This window comes from Lynx canadensis, chromosome E3, assembly GCF_007474595.2.
Source record: "Lynx canadensis isolate LIC74 chromosome E3, mLynCan4.pri.v2, whole genome shotgun sequence".
Taxonomy (NCBI): Eukaryota; Metazoa; Chordata; class Mammalia; order Carnivora; family Felidae; genus Lynx; species Lynx canadensis.
The window spans coordinates 12851658-12879541 of NC_044318.1; the positions used below are offsets into that span (position 1 = coordinate 12851658).

Genomic DNA, 27884 nt, shown 5'->3' on the forward strand with positions numbered 1-27884 from the left:
ACATACTCTAGGTCTACTCTCCTTGAAGAAGACAATGATGTTGAAATTTTTATTTTGGGTGTAAAGGACATGGAGCGTTGCTTAGCCTAAGCGGACCTGGATCTTTGTCCTTCCCTCCATTTGGGGAAAATGCTATCGGTGTTTAGGGGAGGGAGTCGCATTTTCTTGAAGAGCGTGGCCCTCAAGTCCAAGCCCGTCCCGGGATGTCCAGGGACCCGCCTGCACACTCCAAGGCTGGCCAGGTCCCTGCCCAGCAGCCGGAGCCTCCCAAGCCGGGGCTGGCCCAGCGCAGCCGCGTGGCCACGCCGCGCCCTGGCCTGGGAAAAAAGTTTCCAAACCGCGCTGCTAGGCGCTGATTGGCCGAGGCGGACGCGGTCCCGCGGCGCGGCAGCCAATGGACGCCGCCCGCCGCGGGCGCGGGGGCGGTGGCGGTGGCTAGAGGCCGGGGCAGCGCAGTCTGCTGCTGCCGCCGCCGCCGCCCGTCCTCGCGAACCAAGCCCGGGTAAGTTCGGGGCTGCGGTGGCCGGGGGTGGGGGCCGTCCCGGGACCGCCGCCACCTTCGGGAAACTCTTCCGCCTGCCCTGGCGCCCGCCGCGCTCTAGGGACTCCCAGGAGCCGCCTTGCAGGGAACCTGCCGCGCCCCTCGCTTTCCCGTCGCTTCCCGGCTGCCCGCGCTCCGCGCTTCCCGGGCGCTGGGCTCAAAAGTCCCGCTCTCTGGAGCCTCCCTTGCTAACTTTGTGCCTTCCCACCTTTGTGTCCTCGCGCCCACCTCTCGCCTTTGCCAACTTCCTTTCTCTTTTAGCGCTGGCCTCTCTCCGACCTGCTCTCCTCCTCGTCCCCAGTCCCCGCTGCCCGGCTCCTTTGCCCTCCAAACCTCCTCTCACCCCCACCGTAGGCTGCCCTTTGACTCCCCTAGTCTCTCTTCTCGCTGTTTTCGGCCTTTTCTCAGTCCCCGCCACCTCCTTTCTTCCTGCTGCCCCAAACTCCCCCCTCCTTCTCGTCCCTCCTCCTCCCCCCCTCGTCCACTGCCCCTTGCTACTTCCACCCTCAGTGCAGGCCTCTTTCCAAAAACCTCCCCCCTCCTTGGCATCTCCCTGTCTTCGGGAACGTGTTTGGAACAGCCTCCTTCCCTCTGCTTTTCTCAGATCTCTGCTGCGGGAAGGTTCAGATTTCCCCTGACAGCACTTAGGGGAAGGATTGGATAAAGGATGAAAACGCTTATTCTACAGTTTGAATGCAGTCGTGGGGCTCACCTGCCTCTCCGAGGTCATGGGAAATCCCGCCATCACCTTGGGAAGCTACCTTATCTTCTCCAGTCATCTCAAGTTCTCTGCCTCCTGAGGGTCTGAGCTTCCCTGATTTCTTTGTCCAGGGTTTGTACCAGGTTGTGCCTCTTTCTACTTTTAGCCTCGAGGCCCCTTTTAACTTCCTTTCTAAAGAAATGGCCTTTTACAGCGTGCACTGGGCAGAAATTTGTCATTTTCTATGCTGGTTTTGTTTCTGTATTCTTGGATAGGATGGCATTTTAGGACATGGGTAGGGTTCTTTGAAGAGCAATTGGATCCCAGTGGCTCCCAGAGCCACTTTTCTGCCCCCACCACCACCCTGGTATTCAATCGGGATTGAAACTTAAATCTTTCCTCTTAGTGTGTCACTCGTGTAGCATTAGATCCTTGAGGTCTCAGAGGCCTCTCCTTGGCATATTTTATTCTCTCATTTCGGATATTAGTTTCTTAACTTGGCTGATTCTCTTAGGATGTTATTTTTGTTTCCAAAGTGTGTTCTTTCGCGTTGTAATGTGTGAGCCCAGGGAGATTACACTCCCTTTCCTTAACTGATACTTTCCTAACGTGAGTGGGGCTGCATGCAGAAGGTTTGTGTCGGCAGCTAGTACTGTTTGCACCTAGACCTGACGTGGGTGCTTCGTCTCTGCCTGTCCCAGCAGCGCCTGGCACTTAGTAGGTGTTTGGAAATGTTTGAGAAGGGGTGGAGAGAGAAGCCACAGTAGGGAAAATTCTTCCCTTGGCATCTTGATTCAGTAGAATAAAATTATCCTGGAACAACAGCCGTTCTATTTTTTTGATCCCAGTTTAAGCTTTTTAAAATTTCAAAGGCAATATATGCTTACCATAAAAATCAATGTATTTAGCAGTGTGTCAGTTACAGGCTCTGATCTCTTTGCCTGCTTTACCCCGTCTGGTACAAGCTTCCAGAGCCTTTTCATGTATGCAGAGAGAGCGAGATACATTTATAAACAAAACAGGCACCCTTTCTTAACATAGCATGAACTTTCTTCCATATTAGTTCGTATGATTCTTAACAACTGCGTAATTTTCCAGGCAGTCCCCGGTTGACAGTCGAGTTTCTCCAATTTTCCACATCAGTGGATGATGGCGTGCACCCTCGAGTATATGTCCTTGCATGCCTATCTAAGTATTTTTGTAGGAAGATCATTACAGACTTTGAAAGCACAGAGACAGAAGCCAGACTTGCTGACTCTTGACTGGTGTTGCCCCAGTGATGCCACTTCTGCAAAATGCAGAGCCCACGTCACCCCCCTGCACCCGCCAGAAGCTGGGGAAGCACGTGCTGACGTTTGGCAGTGTCTTTGCCTCCCTCCCTTTCCCTTCGGCTCTTCTGTGTGTTTTGATTGGGAAGGATTTGAGGCTGGGGTGAAGGGCGGCGAGTTACTTCTTGATAGTTTATACATGTATTTTGCTCCTGACCAGCTGTGCTGGCTTTCTTCGCTGAGAGGAGAGCCAAGGGACATGGCTTTGTGTTTTCTAGGGTTTTGAAATCAAAGGTATGTGTGTCTCAAGTATGTTTTCAGCTTGCGGAAACACATTTTTGTAGGAGTAGGAGATCTAAGCGATGCCAAGTAGAGAATGTATGCTTTTCTAGCTTCTTGCTCCCAGCTTGTTCCTCCTTGCATACCGTAGCATATACTTTTGAGGTACCCATTAGGTTTGTCCACAGAGCTGCTGGGACACGGTGGCACGATGGTGTGTTGAGAGCACAAGCCGGGAGGCAGAAGGCCCGTAACACTCGTAGCACAAAAGGAAGAAAGGCAGGAGCACTCACTCATTTTTTAAGCTAGTGGCTACAGAGTTGTATATACTGAGACCCAGCGTTAACAGCTGCCTGCCACAGCGCCTTTTAAAAGACTGTGTGGGCCAGATGGAACGGGTGAATCTGACCTCTCATTAGCCTGTTTGCAACCCCAAGGAGATCTTGAACTGGGATTCAAAGACAACACCCTCCCCCAACTTGCACTTAGGTTTGGGGTGGCTCTGCCATTTGCTCGTGCCTGTGGAGATGGCCAAGGTATGCCGTGTCTCTGCTCCAGTTCCTGGTCCTAAGAACCCGAGAGACTGACTTGCTTACTCTTGCAGTCGAACGGCTCAAAGAGCATAAACTTGAAGATAACTTCCTAGGTGCCCAGCACACGGCTAATGGAAGCTGGTGATACACTTGAGGAAATTATGCCGGGAGAAGGAAGTCTTTGCGAGTCCTCTTACTTGCTTTCCATGGCAAAGAATAATGCGCATTAGAATGTGAGACGTTTCGAAAATCATACCTCTTTTTAAGATCGTTATTGCATAGCAAAGTGAGGTTCAGCTGTTACTTCTTCCTCTATAACATGTTTTTCCTCTTCCCTAAGGATTGTTATTCCAGTGCAGGGGTTTCTGGTTGAAATGCCAGGCCTGTGGTTTTGGTCCTTGAGTTGAATTAGTTACAGATTGTGCAGTCTCCGGTAGGAGCTCAGGTCTCTGCTTAGCTTCCCCTGCTCTCGCCCTGAAGTCCAAAACCAGGGGCACCTGGCTGGCTCAGTAGGTGAAGCGTCCGACCTGGGCTCAGGTCATGATCTTGCAGTTCGTGGATTCGAGCCCCTCATCGGGCTCTGTGCTGACAGCTTGGAGCCTGCTTCAGATTCCTCGTCTCCCTCTCTCTCAGCCCCTCCCCTGCTGGTGCTCTGTCTCTCTCTCTCAAAAAGAAACAAAACATTAAATTTTTTTTTTAATAAAAAACAAAACCAGAGCTTTCCCATCAGCATGGTTGTAATTAGAGCCTCTCTCACAGTGGAAGAGTGGTATCTTAAAACATCTCAAAGTCCCTTCCTGAGGATTCAGTTTTAGTTCTCACCGGCTACAGTAAATGTTTTAGGAAGCTTTTTCTCCCTAAAACTCATCTGTCATAAGAGTTCAGGATGAAGGTTATTAAACTCCAGTATGAGATACTCCTCTAGTAAACCCGGGAAGGGGGTAGTTTCCAATGTGGTATCTTCTCCCCCAGATCCTTCCAGCTAAGGAGATGCCACTCAGGTGCTGAGGGAGAGTGGAGCTTTCCCCATCCTAACGAGCATCTTAAGGATTTACAGATGTCAGCCATAAACTGGTCTTGAGAGCTTTCTGGCTTCCTGCCTTTCCTTCACCTGACATCCTCTTCCTGCTAGTACCATTCCACAAGCATTTATTGAGTGCCTGTGACATGCCAGGCACTCTTCTAGGCATTGGGATAAAAAAGCAAGACAGAGAAGGCCCTTGTGCTCAACAACTGGTATTCCCATGGGGGAAGATGAACAAAAACAAAACTCAAAATGATGATAGAAAGCAGAGGTTAATATAAGAGAGAAGGGCTGGAGGGGGTATTAGGTGGGGCATCAAAATAAGGTGTCTTCGGGGAAGGCGGTTCAGCTGAGATCTGAATGATGAGAGGGACACCTGGGCATAGATCTGAGGGAGAAGCATTCCAGGTAGAGAATAACAAGTGCAAAGGCCCTGAGGTGGGAGCAAGCGAGGTATGTTCAAGGAACAGAAAGAAGGCAACGTGGCTTGAACGTAAGCTAATGATTGGGGTCTGGGGTAGAGAATGTTTAGAGAAGTATGCACGAACTAATTACATTGAATATTGGACATGTTGTTTTTCCAAACAGCGGGAAAAGTCCGCCTACATCCATTGTTCCTTGTTCCTCACTTTCTTGCCCTACTACACAGACCCCCGTGCCACGCATTTGAGACTGTCCTCAGTAAGATAATCAGTGGCCACACGGTGCTCACTCGCGTGGGCTCTTGACATTGTCGGCACTGGTTTGTGCCTTGGTATTAGATGAGATCTGGGCTTATTAGAGCTTCGGGCTCCAGCAGGGAGTACCTACCAGACCTAAGTTTACCCTCACCCATTGCCACGTTAATTACTGTCATTTACACTCCAGCTGCTCTATTCCTTTTACTTCCAGTGAACAAGATCATTCTCTACTTACCTTCATTAGGATTCTTGGGGCAGCAATCCAACCCTAACTGGCACATTCAAGAAAGGGAGTTGGTCATCTGTCATAACCTTAAATCAGGTATGACTGGGTCCAGGTGTTCCAATGATGTCATCAGGACCCAGTGTCTCCACCTGTTGGCCTTGCTTTCCTCGGTTTTGGCTTCATTCTCTGGCCGACCCCTCCTTTGTGGTGGAGGAATGACCATGGACAACTCCAGGCTTACCTCCTACTGCCTTACCCTAGTGGAAAGAATGTCTGTCTTTCTTCCTCCCAGCTCTATGGAGATATAATTGATGTATAACGTTGTGTAAGTTTAAGGTATATAAGATGATGATTTGTTTTTTTCTTTTTTTTAAAGTTTATTTATTTTGAGAGAGAATCCCAGGCAGGCTCTGTACTGTTAGCGTGAAGCTTGATACAAGGCTCAGAACCACCAACTCCTGACCACCTGAGCCAAAACCAAGAGTTGGACGCTTAACCGACTGAGCCACCCAGGCGCACCTGTTAGTGTAGCATGACGTGTGGATACATGTATATATTGGGAGCCGATTACCACAATAAGATTAGTTAACACGGAGAGTGTGTTTCTCGTTGGCTCTGCAAAAGCCCTATGCCTGGACACTGATTGGCCCTGCTTGGGTTAGGCCCACCCCTGTCTTTGGCTCAGTTGGGGTTGGGACCACCCGTGAACCAATCATTGACCTAGTTTGGGTTAGGCCCACCCCTATCATTGATTCAGCAGAGATTAGGCTGATGCTGGAGACATCCATTCCATCATGTGCCTCCTCCCAGATGCTGATGCTGAGTCAATCTAGTACATCTGAATCACTCTGGAATGAGCATAGGGTTGGTTTCCCCAAGATAAGGGTGTTGTTACAGAAAGATGGAACAAAAAATGCTGGACTGGAAAAAAAGATGACGAATGAACAGCATTCTGTTCTACCCAGCTTCTGTGCTTCCATCAAGCTTTCAGACAGACTCTGTTCCCCAAAAGGGCGTGGGGGTGGGGTGGGGAACAAGCATGTTGTCCCTGGAATAGGGAAGGGAGAGAAATTACGAAGAAGATGTGAATATTGGTACTAACAAATCTATTTATCAAGAAGTGCTGCACTCAAATAGAATTATGATTGATTTTTTTTTTTTTAACCAGGGATCCAGAAGTTGGTGATTTTGTCCATGCCAACACTAACTTATTTAGCTGAATGATTCATATTTGTAGTCAAAAATACAGCTTGCTATGTCTTGCGCAGTGAGGGGTCGCATTCATTCTTTGGTCCTGAAGGACACACACCAGACCGAGAGCTCCCTGGAGGGAAGGAAGGGACCTTGGAGACCTCTCATTTGCATTTTTGACAAGTTCAGAGCCTTACATAAGTTCAGGGAATAAGCTTTTGCACGGAGAGGCTCTATCAGCAGGGAGTCTGTGACCTGACAGCTGTTGGGAAAGATCTGTGCTCTAGCCTCTCCTGCATTTCTCTGAGCCCTCCGAGCCAAGGCCCCATTCCCACCCCCTACCCTCTAGCTCCCCTCCCATTTGTCTTCTCACACCCACTTCTCCAAAATTCCCTCTACTTCCTCTTCTTTGCCTCCTGGTAATTCCACCCCGTTTATTCTTCCTCCCTCCTCCTCTGTGTTGAAACTACCCTTGCCCACGTCACCGGTGACCGACATTTCTTTCGCGAAGTCTCCTGGATATTTTCCAGCCCTTATCTTAGCTTCTCTGTTGCGTCGTGGATACTGGGGAACATTCCCTCCTTTCCCCTAGACGCCACGTCCTCCCAGGACAGCTCACCGTCTGGTTCTTGCCTCTGTTTCTCCGCTGTCTCCTTTGACTGCTGTTTCTTTCTTTGCCTACCAGGCAAACATTGGCATTCCTCACAGTTCCATAAATAGTCCTCCCTAGATTGTCTGGCGGTTCCATCACAGGATAAAGGGAAGAAGCAGCTACAGGCTCAGGACTGTCAAATTTGTGTCAGCCCAGGGTTCGCCCCAGAGTCTCAGATCCACTGTTGTTTCTAGATGTGCCACAGGCTTCTCAAACCCAAAGTGTCCCAAACCGGGCTCCTTATCCTCCTCCTCAAAGACATTCCTTCTCTTAGGATTTGTCTCTGGTGATGAGGATGGTGGGGGCACCGGGTGTCTAAACTGGAACCCTGGGAGAATGTCCTCAGCTCCTTTTTTTTTTCCTTGCCACTCCTTGAATGAAATAAATAAAATCTTGGTAGTTTTGTCTATTTGTGGAATGTTTCCTGTGGGTGGGCTGGATTTTGTCTGGCTTTGATGTCAAGTTTTGGCAATGTTTTATCATTTAACCTGACATAAAATTCAGGAATTTTTTTTTTCCTCCCTGTTAAAGATCCACTATTGGGTTAAGTGTCCGACTTTGGCTTGGGTCATGATCTCGTGGCTGGGGACTTCAAGCCCCATGTTGGGCTCTGTGCTGACAGCTCGGAGCCTGGAGCCTGCTTCGGATTCTGTGCCCCCCTCCTCGGGCCCTCCCGTGCTCATTCTGTCTGTCTCTCTTAAAAATGAGTGAGTGTTGGGGCGCCTGGGTGGCGCAGTCGGTTGGGCGTCCGACTTCAGCCAGGTCACGATCTCGCAGTCCCTGAGTTCGAGCCCCGCGTCAGGCTCTGGGCTGATGGCTCGGAGCCTGGAGCCTGTTTCCGATTCTGTGTCTCCCTCTCTCTCTGCCCCTCGCCCGTTCATGCTCTGTCTCTCTCTGTCCCAAAAATAAATAAACGTTGAAAAAAAAAATGAATAAGTGTTAAAAAAAAATTTATAAACATCTGCTGTTGAACCAGATATGCAAATAATTTTAAAGCTTTTCTCTCCCAGACACCATGCTGCAAGAAGAGTGACCCCTTCCTCTGTTTCCACAATGGAGGACTCCGGAAAGACTTTCAGCTCTGAGGAGGAAGAAGCAAGCTACTGGAAAGATCTGGCCATGACCTACAAGCAGAGGTCAGTCTTCCTAAGTCCACCTTGCTTTTTCTCCCCATCACCGTGGCAGCAGCCATCGATTTTGTCGCTCTTAGGCCACAAGCACTACGAAGGACTTGACATACATTCTCATCGTTAAATCTCAAAACGGCCCTGTGAGGAAACAGTTGTCACCCCATTTTACAGATGAGGAAGCTGAGCCTCAGGGAAGGCAACTAATGTGTCCACCAAGGTCACACGGCCAGTAAGGAGCAGGCCTAGGATGTGAGCACCAAAGTCTGTGGTCCCAAGCAAACCGCCGTGTTCCTTCCCAGCTGATTTTCCGGCGGGGCTCCGTCGGTTCCAGACGCCTTAGCTGGTCAGCCCCCTCCCCCATGTGTGAGGAAAGAACTTCTCCCTGTGTCTAACAAAATGGGTCGTTGCAGATTTTAAATTTGAAAGAAGTGATTCTGCGTCCATATTTGGGAGGAGAGTGTGTGTTCAGCATTTCTTCTTTTTATTTCTTGTGGGCTCTTACACTCTTTGTAGGGAGGTCTTATTCCAGTCCCTCTAATTCCCTAATTTTATTTATTTATTTATTTATTTATTTATTTATTTATTTATTTTTAATTTTTTTTAACATTTGTTTATTTTTGAGATAGAGAGTATGAACAGGGGAGGGTCAGAGAAAGAGGGAGACACAGAATCTGAAACAGGCTCCAGGCTCCGAGCCGTCAGCACAGAGCCCAACGCAGGGCCCGAACCCACGGACTGCGAGATCATGACCCGAGCCGAAGTCGGACGCCCAACCGACTGAGCCACCCAGGCGCCCCTCTAATTTTTTTTTTAATGTTTATATTTGAGAGAGAGACAGCGTACAAGCAGGGGAGGGGCAGAGAGAGCCGGGGACAGAATGCAAAGCAGGCTCCAGGCCTGCCGCAGGGCTCGAACTCACGAGCCAGGAGATCATGACCTGAGCCAAAGTAGGACGCTTAAGTGTGTGCCACCCAGCACCCCTAATTTCCTTACTCTTAATTCGACTTAAAGATAATTCAGGCTTAGCATTTAAAACCGAAAAAAAAAGTGTTGCTTGACTTTTAAGGACTGAAAAGCTGGAATTGGGTGTTTGTCCCCCTTCCAGTGGGACAAGGAAGCACTTAGGTCCGGTTTCTACTTAAAAGTCAATCTGCAGAGGGTGTGCAATCCCACAATACTTTCCACACGTTGAGTTAAAAAATATATATATATATGGTGAAAGAATAAGTGAAGAGTGAATGGGCTTTGGAGTCAGGCACCCCTGGGTTCAGGCCTGAGGTCTGCTTCTGACCCGTCTGACCTTGAGGCAGGTCAGTCGGCCTATCTGAGCCTGGCTTTATCTGTAAAGTGAGGTCAGTGATAGTTTCCGCCTCACAAGGCAGTTGAGTGAAGAGCTAATCCACGCATAACCCTCAGTAGCTCTAAGTGCTCGATAAACGCTTCCCCTGACTCGGCCGGCAATTCTATAGGGCCGAAAATACCCAAGAGGAGCTGCGAGAGTTCCAGGAGGGAAGCCGCGAGTATGAAGCCGAACTGGAGACGCAGCTGCAACAGATTGAAACCAGGAACAGGGACCTCCTGTCGGAAAATAATCGCCTTCGCCTAGAGCTAGAAACCATCAAGGTGAGAGGAAACGGGCAGCAGGTGTGGGGTGTGGGGTGTGCGCCTGGACAAGGGAGCCCTTCCTTGCGAGGGGCCGCGGCCAGCCCCGGGCTCCCTCCCACCCCTAGGCCTGCTGGGCGGATGTGGTGGTGGAACCCTTGTTTGCCCCCCATGGGCAGAGCTCTGTGGGAGCAGACCACACAGGTGTCCCCGTGGCCCATTCTTGGGTGTCTACCACAGTCCCACAAGGCCTGCAAAAGAAAACATTTTGAGAGGATGGAGTGTCACTAGATTTGCTGATCGGGGGTATGATAGCCCCTGGATGCCTACTGATGTTTAAGTTAAAGTAAAATAAGGACAAATTTAACTCCTCGGTTATACCAGCGACGTTTCAACTACATGACAGCCGCATGTCTAGTGGGTATCATTACTGGACAGAGTGGTGCAGGATATTTCCATCATTACAGAAAGTTCTGTCGGACAGAGCCAGTCGAGACCAGGTTTCTCAGCCTGGACGCTGCTGACATTTGAGGTCAGGTCATTTTCAGTTTAGGGGGCTGAGTTTTACACTGTAGGATGTTTGTGGGGGGTTTTTTTGTTTAAAAAAATTTTTTAATGTTTATTTTTGAGAGAGAGAGACAGAGTGTGAGTAGGGGCAGGGGAGGGACAGAGAAAGGGAGACACAAAATCCAAAGCAGGCTCCAGGCTCTGAGCTGTCAGCACAGAGCCCGACACGGGAGTCAAACTCACTAACCATGAGCTCACGACCTGAGCCGAAGTCAGACGCTTAACTGACTGAGCCACCCAGGCTACCCATGGTTTTTTTGTTGTTGTTTTTTCCTTTTAAGTTTATTTATTTATTTTGAGAGAGAGAACAGGGGAGGAGCAGAGAGAGAGGGAGAGAGAATCCCAAGCAGGCTCCACGCTGCCAGTACAGAGCCTGATGTGGGGCTCCATCCATGACTATGAGATCAGGGCCTGAGCCAAAATCAAGAGTGGGGAGCCACCCAGGCACCCCACACTGTAGGATGTTTAACAGCATCATCCCTGGTCTGCATCCAGTGGGTGCCAGTAGCTCCTTCTGCCCCAGACTATGACAACCAAAAATATCTTCGGACGTTGCCACATATCTGGAAAACCACTGGTCTAAAGGGTAAAGACTACCTTTTGGACATGCTATAGGGCTTAGCAGATAATCGCTAACACCGTGCCCCGGAGACTGAGTTTCTCAGCCCTCACTGATAAGCAGGATCACCCGGCAAGCTTCGTAAGTATCAGGCCTGAACCCACCCCCGCCGTGAGATTCCTGGTCTCAGTAAGTCTGGGGTGGGGGACACAGGCATGTCTGCCTGTCTTTTTTTTTTTTTTTTTTTAGTAAAGCTCACCATGTAAATTTTGACGAGCTGCTAGGGGAGGTGTGGTGGATAGTGGAAGATGTGCTCCCAGCCTTCTGGCAGCTTTGTGGGGAAGACAAACCTAACTCCAAAAAGCACCTAGGGAAAAGATACTCCGTGACGTAGTACTGACCAAGAGATCCTTCACACAGAAGGGTCTGTATGCAATGGAGACGCAGCTGCTGGGAGGGATTTGAGCTGGTGTTTGAAGGTGAGAAGAGGGTGTGTGCGTCTGTGTTTGTGTGGCCGGCAGATTGGGGCAGAGGGGTTAAGGAAGAGCTAATCTGGACCTTCCACAGACACAGACGAGAACAGATGTCAAGCAGACCTGGGAATCCTGGCTTTATGAGTTCATGGGAAACAGCGGGGCCAACAAATGGACTGGGGATTGAGGGATGGGGAGGGGCGGAGGAAAGACCCTGAAGTCCTCAGAAGCTGAGCTGTGGAGTGCAAGTTGTATGTTGTAGACCGCAGACCCCAAGCTGGCCATCTACAGGTCATTCTGGCACATGCATGGTTTTTGCTTAGCCTTCAATGGCTTTTTATTCTGTATATTATGAAAGCTTCCATGCACACAGCCAGGTTGAAAGAATTTTCCAGCACACGTCTGTATATCCATCACCTGTGCTCCACCAGTAACCTCTGCTGTACTTGATTCTTATTACCTAGCTATCCCTCCCTCGGTCTACTTTTCTGTTGCATTTCAAAGTGATTTGCAGATACCTATTTACCTCCCTGTAAATACTTCAGCGTGTTAGTGTTAGCTAGAGTTGAGGTTTTGTGTAGAGTTCGTTCTTTTGATAGTAAAACTTACATCTGTAGTATTTTTTTTAAATGTTTGACATCAGTATTCAAAGTTGTGAGGCTTCCTATAAAAATTGGGATTTCTGACTTCCTTTGAGAATCAGCGGATCTGGCCATACCAGGCCTGCATTCGTTCCCCGCCAGCGAAAAGCCAAGTAATGGTTGAGTGCTCACCAGTCCATCCCAGTCCCCACTACGGTCCCCCACCTCTGTATCTGACACTGAGGAATGAGTGTCCCTTGCTTTATGCCTACACCTGGCCCACACAACTCAAAACAGCCTGGCCCCTACAGGCATTAGTATTTGACCCCTGCCATGAGCATTGAGGGATCACTATAGCTCTTAGCCTGAAGGGGACTCGGGGTGGGAAGCTGTGTGGAGGGAAGATCAGCAGCAGTATAAATGATAGTTGGGAGAAGGAACGAGACCCTCCACGGAGGCAGACTAATACTGAGCAATGATGAAGTAATTGTTTCAAGACTGAGCCCTTGAACCTGCGGAAGCCGTTTTTTTTTTGTTTTTTTTTTTTAATTTTTTTTTTTTATGTTTTATTTATTTTTGACAGAGAGAGAGACACAGTATAAGCAGGGGAGGGGCAGAGAGAGAGGGAGACACAGAATCTGAAGCAGGCTCCAGGCTCTGAGCTGTCAGCACAGAGCCTGACATGGGGCTCGAACCCACAGACCGCAAGATCATGACCTGAGCTGAAGTCAGACACTCAACCGACTGAGCCACCCAGGCACCCCCTTCAAGAAGACATTTTTATGACAGCCACATGACAGATGCATGAGGCACAGAGCATAGAGTAGAAGAAGCAATAGAAATACCTTGGAATGAAGAATACTTACTTGCCTTGGGGTACTTGGCTGACACAGTCGAGTCAGAGCATACGAGTCTTAAATAAACTAAAAAAAAAATTTACTTACTTTTTGAGAGGGGAAGGGGAACCTAAGCAGGTTCCACACTGTTGGCACAAAGCCTGACGTGGGGCTTGAACTCAAAAACCTTGAGATCACGACCTGAGCCGAAATCAAGAGTCGGACGCTTAACCAACTGAGCCCCCCAGGTGCCCTGAGCGTGCAACCCTTCATCTTGGAGTAGTGAATTTGAACCCCACGTTGGGTGTAGAGATTACTTTAAAAAAATAAGTAAATAAAAACTGCCACCAGCACCTATTTGTCAGTCACCTAAGTATTCGGCTGTGTCAGACTTCTTGACAACTGGCTTATTCATCACAAGTTGAATGTAAAAGCCTATAAGGGATCAAACAGAGCGTCTGTTGATGGCTCCATCAACTGACCGCTTATAATAATTAGCGCCAAATGAAAGCACAACATTTAGCAACAGCTTTTCATGTCTGCAAGTTCAAAGGACATCATTTGAATCTGAATGCTGGTGGAGAGGCCCGTTAACTGCATCTTCTTGAACCTGTGTTTGAATTTAGGTTAATGACCTAGGATCCCATGCCTTCCTGTTTTATTTGGAGATGCACACAAATAAAGGGTGTGAGGCCGTGAGAGCCAGGCCTGGGAATTGGCCCCTGTGTGGGTCTTGGTCTGCCCCTCCTTGACTGAGCGGGGATGCTTCCTCTGTGCGGCCAGGAGACACTATCAGAGGGGACTGGCCAGGAAACAGAGTATCAGAGGGGACCGGACAGCGTGAGGATGTGGAATGGCCTCCGTGTCCTCACCCTGTAAATAATCTGCTTGTTCTGCGGGAGTGTGTCTTTCACAGGGCTCTCGCCACGCCTCTCTGGCCTGGGCACCATTGTATCATTCTCCCGGTGCATCCAGACTGTTTCTAGCAACGCCTTTGTTGACTCAATTGAGTCAAGAAGAGTTTGACTGTTTTTCAAACTTCCCAGTTTGACTTTGGGCCTTTCCTATGGGAAGTGTTTTCTTTTGTGTGTAGATGAAGGGAAAGCAGTAAGGGTGTTTGTTGAAGGAAGGTAATTTGGGAAAGGAGCCAGAGCAGAATGTGTGTGTGTGTGTGTGTGTGTGTGTGTGTGTGTGTGTACACCTATGTGACCTGTAATGAAATGGTTGAGGGCACTTTAGCATAGTTGTTTCTTTGTTTTTTTGTTCTTAATTTTTTTGTTTGTTTATTATTTTGAGAGAGCGTGAGCGGGGGAAGGGAGAGAGAGAGGGAGACACTGAATCCAAAGCAGGCTCCAGGCCACAAGCTGTCAGCACAGAGCCGAACACAGGGGTCAAACCCATGGACCTCGAGACCATGACCTGAGCTGAAGTAAGTGGTGCCGTTAGCACAGTTTCCTTAAAAGCATAAGCCCCTCGGGGCGCCTGGGTGGCGCAGTCGGTTAAGCGTCCGACTTCAGCCAGGTCACGATCTCGCGGTCCGTGAGTTCGAGCCCCGCGTCGGGCTCTGGGCTGATGGCTCAGAGCCTGGAGCCTGTTTCCGATTCTGTGTCTCCCTCTCTCTCTGCCCCTCCCCCGTTCATGCTCTGTCTCTCTCTGTCCCAAAAATAAATAAAAAACGTTGAAAAAAAAATTAAAAAAAAAAAAAAAAGCATAAGCCCCAGGGCGCCTGGGTGGCTCTGTCTGTTAAGCGTCTGACTTCAGCTCAGGTCATGATCTTGCAGTTTGTGAGTTTGAGTCCCGCATCGGGCTCTGGCCTGACAGCTCGGAGCCTGGACCCAAGCTGGACCCTGTTTCAGATTCTGTGTCTCCCTCTGTCTCTCCTCTCCCCTACTCATGCTCTGTCTCTGTCTCTTTTTCTCTGTCAAAAATAAACAAACATTAAAAAAAAAAAAAGGCGAAAAAAGGAAAAGCACAAGCCCCAGTGGCCCAGGTTGGATCTAGGCTCAGGCTTTTGCTACCAGTTGACTTTGGACTAATGGGGTAGGCTCCATTCACATCTCCGAAATGGCATTCAGCGAGGCATCGTAAGCACGGTCCTGAGCCCAGAAGCTGGCCCAGAGTAAGCATGCGATGAATGTTAGCTGCTGCAGTTGACTGTTCCTTCCTTGGAAAGTACTAGTCAAATCACACTAAGCTACTTTTGGTGATAAGTAACAGGTTGTGGGGTTTTTTTGTTTGCTTCCTTCCTTTGCTTCCCTTCCCTTGCTTCCTTGCTTCCCTCCCTTCTTCCCTTCCTCCCCCAAAGGTCCCCAAATCCCTTTCAAACCCCCATGCTACACGGGGAGTCTCGACATAAAGTTAGAACAGTTATCAAACTAAGCACATGGTTTTCTGCTCTTGTTACGAGGCAGCAGCAACCAAAGCTGTTGTGATTCCTTACATGTAATCCAGGGATGTCACGTGAGGTGGATTTGTATTGCCCTGTGGATGTTGCTTGGAGACATTTATGTGGTTTTCTGTGGCTGTGTGGATGCCCTTGAACAAAATGATGGCTTTGAAGATTGTTGGGGGCTTCTTACCCAGAGGCTGCAGGGACCAAGTTTGGGAGGGGGCAGGGTGGTGCAAGGTGCTAGTGGGCTGGGAGGCAGGAAGTACTTGGTACATAAGAGCTTTGAGCGGTGGCCCCGTTCTTGCCATCTGCCCTCCTTTGCTTCAGAGTCCGTGTCTGTGGAGAGAAGGTTCTACTGACTGAGGTTAGGCTTGTCCCCTGGTTGTGGTGGGTGGCCACGAGGCTGTCTGGAGCCACCTTGGGGAGTGATAGGAAGAATGGCCCCATAAAGATCCTATACTAAGGAGGAGCTAAATCCCTTAAAGAAATCAGGTCACTGGGGCGCCTGGGTGGCGCAGTCGGTTGGGCGTCCGACTTCAGCCGGGTCACGATCTCGCGGTCCGTGAGTTCGAGCCCCGCGTCAGGCTCTGGGCTGATGGCTCAGAGCCTGGAGCCTGTTTCCGATTCTGTGTCTCCCTCTCTCTCTGCCCCTCCCCCGTTCATGCTCTATCTCTCTCTGTCCCAAAAATAAATAAACGTTGGAAAAAAAAAAAAAAAGAAATCAGGGCGCTGACGGGCTGTGCACACGGGGAGGTACGGATGCTCATGAGCTAGAAGCAACAGCGCCCATGACAACAGGAGTGGGCACAGTCCAGGAGTAATCCTCGGTATTTTAAGGCAATGCCAGGGAAGGGAGATAAACATAGCTTATCAGAAGTCTTAAATCACACACTCAGTGTCGATTTTGATCTTCAGGACAAGTTTGAAACGCAGCACTCTGAAGGCCACCGGCAGATCTCAGCCTTAGAGGATGACCTCGCCCAGACCAAAGCAATCAAGGATCAACTTCAGAAATACATCAGAGAGCTGGAGCAAGCCAACGATGACTTGGAAAGAGCAAAACGGTATGTCGGGAAGGAGAAACGGGTTTGGGAGCCTTTTTTCTCTGCTGTTGGCTCCCAGCACGTGGGTGCCAAGCACCGTGTTGAGTCTAGAGGATTCAGCCGTGAGCCATACCAAGCCAGTGACCGTCCAGGAGACAGACAAAAGACACATCAGTGCAACCTGATGACAGCAGTAAGTGCTGCAAGTTCAGGTGCGATGGGGGTACTTAAGTGGACACAGAAGTTACACCATCAGTGGGTAAATGTCAGGCAAGGCTTCCCAGTGGAAGTGGCAGTTAGGCTAAGACCAGGGGATGTATATGCATGACCCAGGGGAAGAGTATGAGGTGAGAACATTCCAGGCAGAAAGGCACACATGTGCTCATTACTGCCCTAAGGTAAGCGTGTTCAAAGAACAGTATTTCTTTGCAAATGTTTATTTAGTTTTGAGAGTACGAACAGGGGAGGGGCAGGCAGAGGGGGACAAAGATCCAAAGTGGGCTCCACCTCTAACAGCAGAGAGCCCGATGTGGGGCTCGAACACACAAACTGTGAGATCGTGACCTGAGCCGATGTAGGGTGCTCAACCAACTGAACCACCCAGGCGCCCCCTAACCTGAGCCGATGTAGGGTGCTCAACCAACTGAACCACCGAGGTGCCCCTGAAGAACGGTATTTTGTAAACTGACATTCTGTTGCTGAGCAGAATACTACCAATGATAACTAAAATTTATTGAAAAACTACTCTGTGCCAGCCCCCCCCCTTTTTTTTAATGAAACACATTAAAAATTAGATATACATTGCATACAGTGGCATGCACAGATTTTTAGCGTACAGGTCCCATCAGTTTGGGCAAATGGCGTATACGCTCCTGCGACCCACACTCTTGTTAAGATGGGGAAGCTTTGTGTTGCCCCCACAGGCCCCTGTGTTACTTTTTAGTGGTTGCTTTAGGATAACTTCACTGTACCACTTCAAGTAAAATGCAACAGCCTTTGCAACCTTACAGTTTGATTTTTACCATCCTTGAACTTTATGCTATACTTGTAATACTGCTGTGTCTACAAATGCCGTAGATTCTGAAATGCGTAGCTATCGTTTTGGCTTTAAAAAGCCAAGTGTGTTTTATTTCATTAAAAAAAAATTTGTTTAATGTTTGTTTAGTTTTGAAAGAGAGACAGAGCATTAGTGGGGGAGGGGCCGAGAGAGACCCAGAATCGAAGGCAGGCTCCAGGCTCTGAGCTGTCAGCATAGCTCGGGGCTCAAACTCAGGAAGGGTGAGATCATGACTTGAGCTGAAGTCGACCGAGCCACCCAGGTGCCCCTAAAAAGCCAAGTATATTTTAAAGAAATGAAGAGAGTAAAAAGATAGCCTTATATATTTACCCACATATTTACTATTTTGGGTTCATTCCTTCCTGAGGATCTGGATTTCCCTCTGCTATCCCCTCCCTTGGGGCTTGAAGAAGTTCCCTTAGGATTTCTTTCTTTTTTTTCTTTTTAAAAAAAATTTTTTTTATGTATATTTATTTTTGAGAGGCAGAGACAGAGCATGAGTGGGGAGGGGCAGAGAGAGAGGGAGACACAGAATCTGAAGAAGCTCCAGGCTCTGAGCTGTGTGCACTGAGCCCGATGTCGGGCTGTAACTCACGAACCACGAGATCGTGACCTGAGCTGAAAGTTAGACGCTTAACCGAGCCACCCAGGTGCCCTTTCCCTTAAGATTTCTTACAGCAAAGGTCTGCTGATGGTGAAGTCTCCTTGTTTTAGTTTATCTCCAAGTGTCTTTTGCCTTCATTCTCTTCTTTTTTTTAGGTTTATTTGTTTTAGAGAGAGTGGGGGAGGAGCAGAGAGAAAGGGAGAGAGAGAATCCCAAGCAGACCCTGCACGGTCAGCACAGAGCCCGATGCGGGGCTCTAACTCGTGAACCATGAGATCATGACCTGAGCTGAAGTCAGAAGCTTAGCCACCTGAGTCCCCCCAGGCACCCCTGCCTTCATTCTTGTCCGCTGGATGTAGAATTCTGGGTTGACAGCTGTTGTGTTTTTTTCTTTCGGTGGGTTCTTCCACTGTTTTTCTGGTTTCCTTGCTTTAGGTCAGAAGTTAGTCGTCATTTGAGTGGTCACTCCCCAGTATATAATGTGTTTTTTTCCTAGCTGCTCTCAGATTTTTCTCTTGATTTTTTGTTTGCAGCAGTTTGATTATGATGTGCCTCGGTTTTATATACATGTGTCTTTTTTTTTAAAGTGTTGGATTTAACCAGAATAGATTTTTTTCATTTCCTTCAATGATTCTCAATACCCAATGTGGGGCTCAAACTGGTGACCCTGAGATCAACAGTTGGATGCTCTTTGGCTGAGCCAACCAGGCGCCCCTATATGTATTTATCTTGACGGGGATTTGCTGGGCTTCCTTAGTCTGTAAATCTCTCTTGACAGATTTCACTTGGGTCATGATTTCTCAAAGATTTGCGCTGGCCCATTCTCTCTGTCCTCTGTCCTTCTGGGACCCCAACTACACACATCAGTCGTTTTGATAATTGCCACACAGGTCTCTGAGGCTCTGGTCCTTTTATTATTTTTTTCCTCTAATATTTTTTCTTTCGGTTCTTCAAATTGGATAATTTCTGTTGATCTAGTTTCAAGTTCGCTGCACCTTTCTCTCCAGTCTGCTGATAAGCCAATTCCAATAGAGCTTTCAGAGATTGTATTTTCAGTTCTAGAATTTCCTCTAAAAAAAAAAAAATAGTAATTTCCATTCCTCTACTGTGGTTTCTCTTTATATCCTTGAGCATAGCTAAAGAAACTACTTTAAAGTCTTTTTCTGCTAATTCTAACCATGTAGGTTACCTCAGGGCTGCTTCAAGGCCGCTGTGCAGATGCATGGTCCCAGTGTTAGCCAGAGACGTGGGAAGAGAATTTGGGGCTCCCATGTGGGGTGGATTCCATCACTGGAGCTGTAGGCAGAAAACTTATGAAGATGCAAAGTCCACCCAGATTTCGTTGATCAAAGCAAGTCATGTGGCCCAAGTCCAGAGCAGGGAAAGTACATTCCACTCACAGGCCGTGGCAAGGATGTGGATGCAAAGAAGGGAGGGAGAATTGGGACCACTTCTCATGGGAGCCAGTCTACCATTCACGTGGTTGAAAAATAATATACAAAGGGTAGAGTTTTTTATGCAAATTCAGGCAGATAAAAATAGAAATTGGTGTTATCCCTGCTCTCCTCCCCACCAGCATTCTATACACGCTGTTGTACATCTTCTTTCATACAACAGTAGATCTTGGGGATCTTTCTGTATCAGGACACAGAGAATTCTTTGTTCTTTTTCTCCCCCCAAGTGCATAATATCCTATTGTATGGTTGGTATTGCATAATACTAATACTTTATTTGTCCAGTCCCCTGTGGATGGATAGCTGCTACATTTGCATTCTTGTGCAGTGATCAGCATTGCTGTGATGAATGATGAACACTGCTTGCACAGATGTTTATCTGGAGAATAAATCCCCAGAAGTGAAATTGCAGGGTAAAGGGATAGACGCATGCGTGATTTTGATAGTTGTTGCCCGATTGTTCTCTCTGTAGTTACATCGCTTTACATTCCCAGCGGCTACGTGTCCTGTTTTCCACACAGCTTCCCACACAGAGTGGTTTTCAGACTTCAGATTTCTGCCAATCTAGTCAGGGCCCAGTGGATACATTTCTGAATTATGCGTGACATAGATTCCTTCTCATATATTTAAGAATGATTTGTTTCTTTTTCTCTGAACTTTGCCTTTTTTTTTTTTTAAACTTGGGTTGCTGGTTGTTTCTCATTTCTAGGAGACCTTTTATATATTTGTTGATGTGGATTGAAAATATTGAGAATTTGTCATTTGTCTTGCAGCTTTGTCTGATGTATTCATTACTATCAAGTTCTGTGATCTCTCTGTAGTCGATCAGTCACAGTGGCAGGGCAGGGTTTATACAGCTGTTAGCCTGGGTTTTCTTTCTTTTCTTACATTTCTTTCTTACATTTCTCACTCTCATGTGCGCTCTCTCTCTCTCTCCCTTTCTCCCTCTATATATATGTATTCACATTTTTGCCAAATGCTGAACATTTGGGTGTTAAAATCAGATGAGATAGAGGTGAGGCCCCAGTCATTATTATAGAATGAATAAAGTTCTGGAATACTCAAGTTTTATATTTAAAAAAAACTTGGGGCTCCTGGGTGTCTCAGTCAGTTGAGTGTCCAACTCTTGATTTTGGCTGAGGCCGTGATCCCGGAGTCGTGGGATTGAGCTCTGTGTTGGGCTCTGTGCTGAGCGTGGGGCCTGCTTGGGATTCCCCCCGCCCCCCTCCCTCTCTCTCTCTCTCTCTCTCTCTCTCTCCCCCTCCCTCCCTCCCCCTCTCCCCCCCCGCCCCTTCCCCTGCTTGCATTCTCTCTTAAAAAAAAAATACATAAATAAAAAACCTTAAAAATGGTACAGTTTTATTTTAGTAGGGTATTCGGAACACTGATTTGCATTTTGAGTCTCCAGGAGGAGATGGGAGTTTGCTCTCCTGGCATTTGGACCCTGTATGTTGTCCTAAATAAGGTGCTGGCCCTTTGCTAAGTGCTGTATGGACATTTCTCACTTAATCCTCAGGACGGCTTTGTGTACCTTAAGAGCTAAGATGATTCTCCTTCTGCAGGTGAACAGCCTGGGTCCCAGAAGGTTAAGATGCTTGCTCAAGTCTGTGGTGTCCAGGAGGTGCCCATGCTGGGACTCATGCCCCCTGAGTCTGCCCTTTCTCATCTCCCTGTTCTGTAGGCACCACATGGATGCCACTGTTTCCTCTCCGGGACAACTTTGCTTTTCTCTTACCAGGGCCACGATCATGTCTCTGGAGGACTTTGAGCAGCGTTTGAATCAAGCCATTGAGAGAAATGCCTTCCTGGAGAGTGAACTTGATGAGAAGGAGAATCTTCTCGAATCTGTTCAGCGCCTGAAAGATGAAGCCAGAGGTCAGGAAGACTTGGCTTTTTTTCTGTGTGCCCTGACCGGTGTTTTCCCCTCTCCCTACCTGAGAACAGCTTCTCCTACAATGTTGCCCAGTATTACCTTTGCTGGAAATCTGTGACCTGCCCTAGTCAGAGGGCGTAGAACCACACTGGGCAGGCCTTGTCCCCGCCCCATGGTAAGAATTGTCAGATGTCTGACCCTGTAAAGACCCTCTGTGGGTATTCAAACCACCACTGGCTTTTTGTTCAGCAGGAGTGTAAGAGTTTTGTGGGGAGAAAAGTCTTAATGGAATTGCTAGCTAGCCCATTGTTTCTCTGACCTGATGGCAGCCGAGGCAGTGGTTTCCAGCTCTGAATTCCCATCAGCATTTGCTCCGTGGAAGTTTGCAGTTCTGGGATAGATCTGGGTGCAGAAGAACTTCTTAAACATCCCAATTAATTGTTCATAACACTAATTTAGTTTCTAATGTATAGCCAGTAGAAGGGGGATTAAAAAGAAGAAAACTGCAGGTCTGAAAGGTAGTTCTGCAGTGGTTAAATAAATGACAGAGATTCATTTTATTTTATGGAACGTTAAACAGTTGTTAAAACAAATAAGGTATAGATGTGAATATGGCTAGATTAAGACCTACCATTGAAGGAAGATAAATCATAGATCGTAAACGTGTTTCTGTTTACACTTAGTAAGAATTATTCCTAACATACGCTTAATAGATAATAGATAAACTGTACATCTGAAAACGCAGAGAAAAAAGGATTGAAAATATCTCCCCCATATTATAGCGATAATGAGTCAGGAGGCCCATATGGGGGTTGGTGGGGAAAGTGTCTTTTCCCTTAGTATGCTGTATACCCTGTTGAGCTGGAAATATCTTGAAGCAAGTAAAGCATTAGTGTATCCATCAATGCCATAGTTTTTCAAAAATTTTAAACCTTTTTGTTTTTGTTTTATTTTTATTTTTAAGTAGGCTCCATGCCCATCATGGGGCTTGAACTCACAACCCTGAGATCAAGAGTCACATGTTCTAGGGGCACCTGGGTGGCTCAGTCGGTTAAGCTTCCAACTTTGGCTCAGGCCATGATCTCACAGTTCGTGAGTTCAAGCCCCGCGTTGGGCTCTGTGCTGACGGCTCAGAGCCTGGAACCCGCTTCGGATTCTGTGTCTCCCTCTCTCTCTGCCCCTCCCCACTCATGCTCGCTCTCTGTATTAAAAATAAACAAAACATTAAAAAAAAAAAAGAGTCACATGTTCTACCAGCTGAACCAGCCAGGCGCCCCTAAACCTTTTTGGTTTTATTACAAAATCGTGTAGTTTCACAAGCCTGCTAGGCAAGGTCCTGTGGGTTTCACTCCACTGAGGGTTTCCGCCCATGGGTTTTCATTCTGGTGCTTCTTTTCCCTGACCAGTGTCTACTGTCGACCCTCCCTTTGCCCTGTCCCCTGAAGCAAGGGCTTAATCTGAATCCTTGTCCTGGCTCAGATTTGCGGCAGGAATTGGCTGTGCAGCAGAAGCAGGAGAAACCCAGGACGCCCATGCCCAACTCGGTGGAGGCCAACAAGACAGACACAGCTGTGCAGGCCACGGGCTCCGTGCCGTCCACCCCCATAGCTCATCGGGGACCCAGCGCCAGCTTAAACACACCGGGGACGTTCAGACGTGGTAAGAGAACGGCAGTCAGGGGGATTTGCCTTGTTTCACCAAGCTCTTCCATGGGTAGGGTGCTGGGTCAGGGAGGTACTGGCACTGGCTGTGCTGCAGGGAGCAAACTGGGTGCTCAGAGGGGCAGAGCTTTGAGACAAACTGGAAGAGCTCGGGTGTCAGGCAGTAGGGAGCGGTGGAGTCTGCGGTGAGCCGGACACTGGAAGCTTCTTCCCAGGGGCGGCTGCCACTGTGCTCCCACCCCGTGACATGTGGGCCCAGCATTAGTGGACCTTTACGTTCTTCATCAGAAGCCAGAAATCCTCTTGTTGAACGTGAACTCTCCTAAATTTAAAATTCCAGTGATCAGATAAAAAAATTTAGAAAACGTTTTGTGGGTCTAGTGAGATGTGTGTCTGGAACTGGAGCTGGTGTAGCCTGGGGTGCATGGTTAAAAAAAAAACAAAAAAACCCAACAACGAGAAATTGGAGATTTTGCCCCAGCTCCTCTGCTGATTCACAGAGGCTGTTATCAGGCTGCTTAATAGGAAATAACAGTAGGCAGCTGCTAGTGCCCCGTGTGGGCTAGTTAGCCGCTGTGCTTAAAGTGCTTTGCATACGTGTGACCTCACTGAATTCTTAGCACTGGCCCAGGTGCCGTCCCCATTTGACGGATGAGGAGACTGAGGCCCTGAGGAAAGTAGCTCGCCTCAAGTCATATGGGCGGTAAATAGCAGAGCTGAGATTCAGACTCAGGCCAGCTGGCTCCAGAGCTCACACTCCCTGTTCCTGCCATATCCCTAGGCTCGTCCCCTGGGATGAAGAGACTGGTGAGATTTCCAGAATGCCCATCTAGAGCAGTGTTTTCCACACTTTAGTATGCACGTGACTCAGCGGGGCATCTCGTTCAAATGCACCTGAGATTGAGCGGGTCTGGGCAGGACCCGAGATCCTGTGCCCTAACCAGCACCCCAGCGATCCTGGTGCCTCTGGTCCCTGGCCCCTGCTTGGAGGAGAGAGGCTCTGGAGAGTTAAGACCCTTCCAGATGTGGTTTGCTTGGATGCTATTCATGTTCATTAACTGTATGGAATTCGTACAATTTCAAGAAGACTTGTTTGGATTTTGATTTAAAAGAGTGACGTGTAAAGGTGAACAGTTAATACAGTCATTGTAAGGCTGCAAAAGGTCAGTCATCCCATAGACTCCTCGCGGGTTAGTTAACTTTTGAGTGAAACGGGCAGCATCCAGGATCAGAGCGTGGGGATTAGCCTCCCTGCCCCCTCACCGGGGTTCCACATGTAGGGACGTGAGTGGGCTGACTTAGACTGGGGATCGCTCTTATATGTGCTCCCTTTGCACACCCAGGTCTGGATGACTCCACGGGTGGGACCCCCCTCACGCCCGCAGCCCGGATATCGGCCCTCAACATTGTGGGAGACCTGCTGCGGAAAGTAGGGGTAAGACCGCCGCCTCCCCGGGTTTGGTGTGGTTCCTTGCCTGTGTTTCAGGATACCTGAGAGGGGCCACTTTACTGGTTCCTTTCCCCTGTAACAGAGCGTCCCCTAGCGTCATTCGAGCTCCTGTGGGCTTTGTTGTTGACAAACATCCAGAGCTCTGACTCCATCAGCCCTTTGACCTCTGTGCATATCTTTCTTCCCCTGCCATTTTTCCTTGGAATTCGGGAAATCTGGCTGGTGTCTGTGATGTTTTTCTTAATTTAAGAAAACTGAGAAACATTTGAAAGTTCTTTTCCTTTTAAATGAGGGAGTCAAAGACAGCATCTCAAAGGGCTAGAGCAAAGAACTCGACTTGAGGTTTTACCTTCACTACAGGGAAAGGTTTTGTGTGTGTGCTTAAGAAATAACACAGGTATTCTGTGTAGCTGTTGCTTGTGTTTTGTTTTGTTTTTTTCAACGTTTATTTATTTTTGGGACAGAGAGAGACAGAGCATGAACAGGGGAGGGGCAGAGAGAGAGGGAGACACAGAATCGGAAACAGGCTCCAGGCTCTGAGCCATCAGCCCAGAGCCCGACGCGGGGCTCGAACTCCCGGACCGCGAGATCGTGACCTGGCTGAAGTCGGACGCTTAACCGACTGCGCCACCCAGGCGCCCCATGCTTGTGTTTTTTAAAATGATGCTGGCGAATCACATGATTTAACTCCTGCCAGCCTGTCGTCAGCCAGAATGTATGTAGTCAGAGCTGCGCCTTCATAGAAGCTTGCGACTCTTTTCTCGTGTTTTTACTTTGAGATTTTGGTTTTCTGGTTTTCTGTTCTGTAAACATGTTTCTCTTTAAATGTTTTGCCCGGTTAGAGCATAGGTAAGCCTGGGGCGGTCTCAACGCCCTCTTGGTTTTTATGGGGTCTCTTTCCAACAAGGCACAGCCCTCCCACACAAGCCACTCTGTGCACGTTTGATAAAGGTAAACAAAAGAGTAGATCATCCCGAAAGTTGATTTCACATTTCCCATAGGCAGAACTGGATCATTGGCAGGGCTGGTGATTTTCCAGGAAGCTCCTAACTGTCTTAGGCCAGTGGCTCTAAAGGGCGGATGCACGCTGGGTTCCTTCAGGGCCCCACTCTTGGAACTCCCACCCTACAACACAGTTCGAGAACCCCCGTTTGAGGTTATTGTCTGCGTACAGGCTCTGGGGAGAGGGGAGGTCTGCTCTTGAACCTGAAAGATGAAAGCACATTTCTCTGCAGGCGCTGGAGTCCAAACTTGCATCCTGCCGGAACTTCGTGTACGATCAGTCCCCAAACCGAACAAGCGGCCCGGCCTCGGGGCGGGGGAGCAAACACAGAGATGGCGGTGGCGAGAGACAGCCAAGCAGCAGCGGCGTGCCTCTAGGTGACAAAGGGTCAGTACCTTTTTAGCTGTCCGCTCCTGGGGGGAGCCTCTCACCCCTGACCGATAGCCATTTTGTAAAAGTTGGAGGATCGGGTCAATGAACCTTAACTCTCCACCCCCTTGGGACACAGTGAGGTGGTGTCTTCCGGTGAAGGTTAAGGGCAAATGGCCAGGAAGAGGCTCGTTTTTATTACTCGAATCTGCAGCCCCAGCTCCTGGTCATGCTGTGAGAATGTCCTGTATGAAACACTTGTTTGGGACTTGAGCTTCAAAAGCTTCTCTGTTTCCCCTAGAGGAGGATTTTTTTTCCTTAAAAAGAAAAAAAAAAAAATCTTTAGAACCTCAGGAAACAGGGACTCCATTCCAGCCAGACTAGATTCCAGTAACCTGATGGGAAAGCACAACTCGGACTCTGACAGCTTTGGGTATTTTCTTACTTGAGGAAAATCAGGACAGCTTCTGGATGGGTTGATTTCCTAAGCTGCGTCGCCATGTTCCTGGACCCCGAGCCAAGTAACTTGGGTAGGTGTGGGGCAGACAGAGAGATGATGGGGAACGAAGAGTCGTTTTCCACGGTGCGCACGTGACTTCCGACCCCGTCGAAGAGGGTGTTTTTAGTGGGTCTGGTGTGACTGGGCTTTTTGTGTGGCCTCGGGAATGTGCGAGCTCGATGGCCAGTGTCCTTTTCTTCGTTTCGCAGGAGGGAAAATTGACACCCAGGGAGACCCTGCTCCTGCCTCTCTTTACTCTTAGAACTTTGTGGGCCCTGATGTTAGCCAGTCTGTGACAGCCGTAATGTCCGCCTAATTTGGTTTGCTCTGTCTGAAGGTTGGGAAAACGCCTGGAATTTGGGAAGCCGCCTTCAAATATTTCCTCACCGTCGCTGCCGTCAGCCCAGGGTGTAGTCAAGATGTTGCTTTAGGAAATCCACGGAAGCCGAAGCCCCTGGTGTGTCTGTGTGGGAGTCGTTGCTTTTCTTTCCCTCCTTAAACTAGGTTTTTGCTTTCTTTAAGTTAGTTTAAGAACTACGAGCAAACAGTCACACTAGCCACTGAGGCCATCGCCCATGGCCCCTGGTAGCTGTCCCCGTGAAATGTTGTCTCCTCCTCCCCAGCCTCCTTGCCAGTGCGTTGCAAATCGACAGGGACAAACCGGACCCTCTGGACAGGGCTCCGTGGTGTGGATGCTGAGGCCACCCCATCATTTTGAACTGACCTGAGTGTTGAAGGATTTGGGGGTGTTTTTTTAATGACTGGAATTGCCTTAAAAATGGGATGTGAGCCCATCTCAGGCCCAGGCTATCTTCCATAAGAAAATCTCCGTGCTCTGTGGCACCAGAAGGGTCTGTGTACTGAAATTGTGTCTAAGAGAGAAGAGTAGGATAGGCACGTGCCTTTTTTTAAAAAAACACACCATGGTGTAGTGTACCTCTGGGACTCACTCTGCCTCTCACTGAGGCGTTGGGAGCTGTGCTTGTGTTTCAGAGGCGATCTTGTGTGGACAAGGGCGATGGAAACATCTGTATCTTCTTTAGATTGTTCCCGATAGTTGGGTTTCCTGGAACTTGTGCCCTGGCCCTGGGGGTGACCTCCCCGACGGTCGTTGGGGTGGCGTGGCCTTAGGAGTACAGCCCCTAAGAACAGAACTTCATTCAAAGCCATGATAAAGTAACCATGGTGGCCTCCACATAGGATTGAACCACAGGATTGTTGTTGGAAGCTTCCTTGTGAAAGAAGACACAAACACGGGATTTTCACGTGGACGGAGTATGTGCTCAGCCCTGCCCGTCGTGAACGGCTGGCTCACACTTTTGGAGGCAAGTTAAAAAGAACACGTGAATTTGGGAGCATGCGCGCAGCTTAACCACCCTTTGTTACTAAGTTATTTTTCCAAGAGAATAGCAGAAATATCCTTGAGTTGAAAATAGAACTTTTCAAGTGCTTTTGAAATTCAACAGAGAATTAATCTCTGGTGCCCAGTTCATTACCATGGGAACATTCTAACCTGTATCGGGAAAAGACGGACTTCTATTTTTTTAAAAGAACAATAAAATCAAGAGAAACTCATTTTCCACGTGGTAGTGGTGGTGGGTAAATTCTGCTTTGTGCCTTGATGTTTGCTCGAACGGTGG

At 48.4% G+C, this 27884-nt stretch overlaps 1 protein-coding gene across 2 annotated transcripts; it reads left to right on the forward strand.

Annotated features, from left to right (window-relative positions):
- Positions 1 to 424: 424 nt before the first annotated feature.
- On the forward strand, positions 425 to 27820 carry NDE1 (nudE neurodevelopment protein 1). Of its 2 annotated transcripts, XM_030301275.2 has the most exons (10): positions 425 to 502; positions 8105 to 8230; positions 9694 to 9847; positions 16147 to 16295; positions 21128 to 21264; positions 22742 to 22921; positions 24267 to 24358; positions 25609 to 25763; positions 26582 to 26701; positions 27445 to 27820. In XM_030301275.2, exons 2-9 carry the CDS (start codon positions 8148 to 8150, stop codon positions 26673 to 26675), a joined length of 1044 nt encoding a protein of 347 aa, XP_030157135.1. In that variant the 5' UTR covers positions 425 to 502; positions 8105 to 8147; the 3' UTR covers positions 26676 to 26701; positions 27445 to 27820. The 2 variants fall into 2 exon arrangements, with proteins under 2 accessions (XP_030157135.1, XP_032447425.1); XM_032591534.1 differs by having other exon boundaries at positions 26582 to 27820.
- Positions 27821 to 27884: the final 64 nt, after the last annotated feature.

Coding starts and splice junctions, on each gene's coding strand:
- NDE1 (XM_032591534.1), top strand. CDS start 8,148: ATGGAGGACTCCGGAAAGACTTTCAGCTCTGAGGAGGAAGAAGCAAGC. Junction 8,231..9,693: donor GCCATGACCTACAAGCAGAG/GTCAGTCTTCCT, acceptor GCAATTCTATAG/GGCCGAAAATACCCAAGAGG. Junction 24,359..25,608: donor ACCTGCTGCGGAAAGTAGGG/GTAAGACCGCCG, acceptor ATTTCTCTGCAG/GCGCTGGAGTCCAAACTTGC.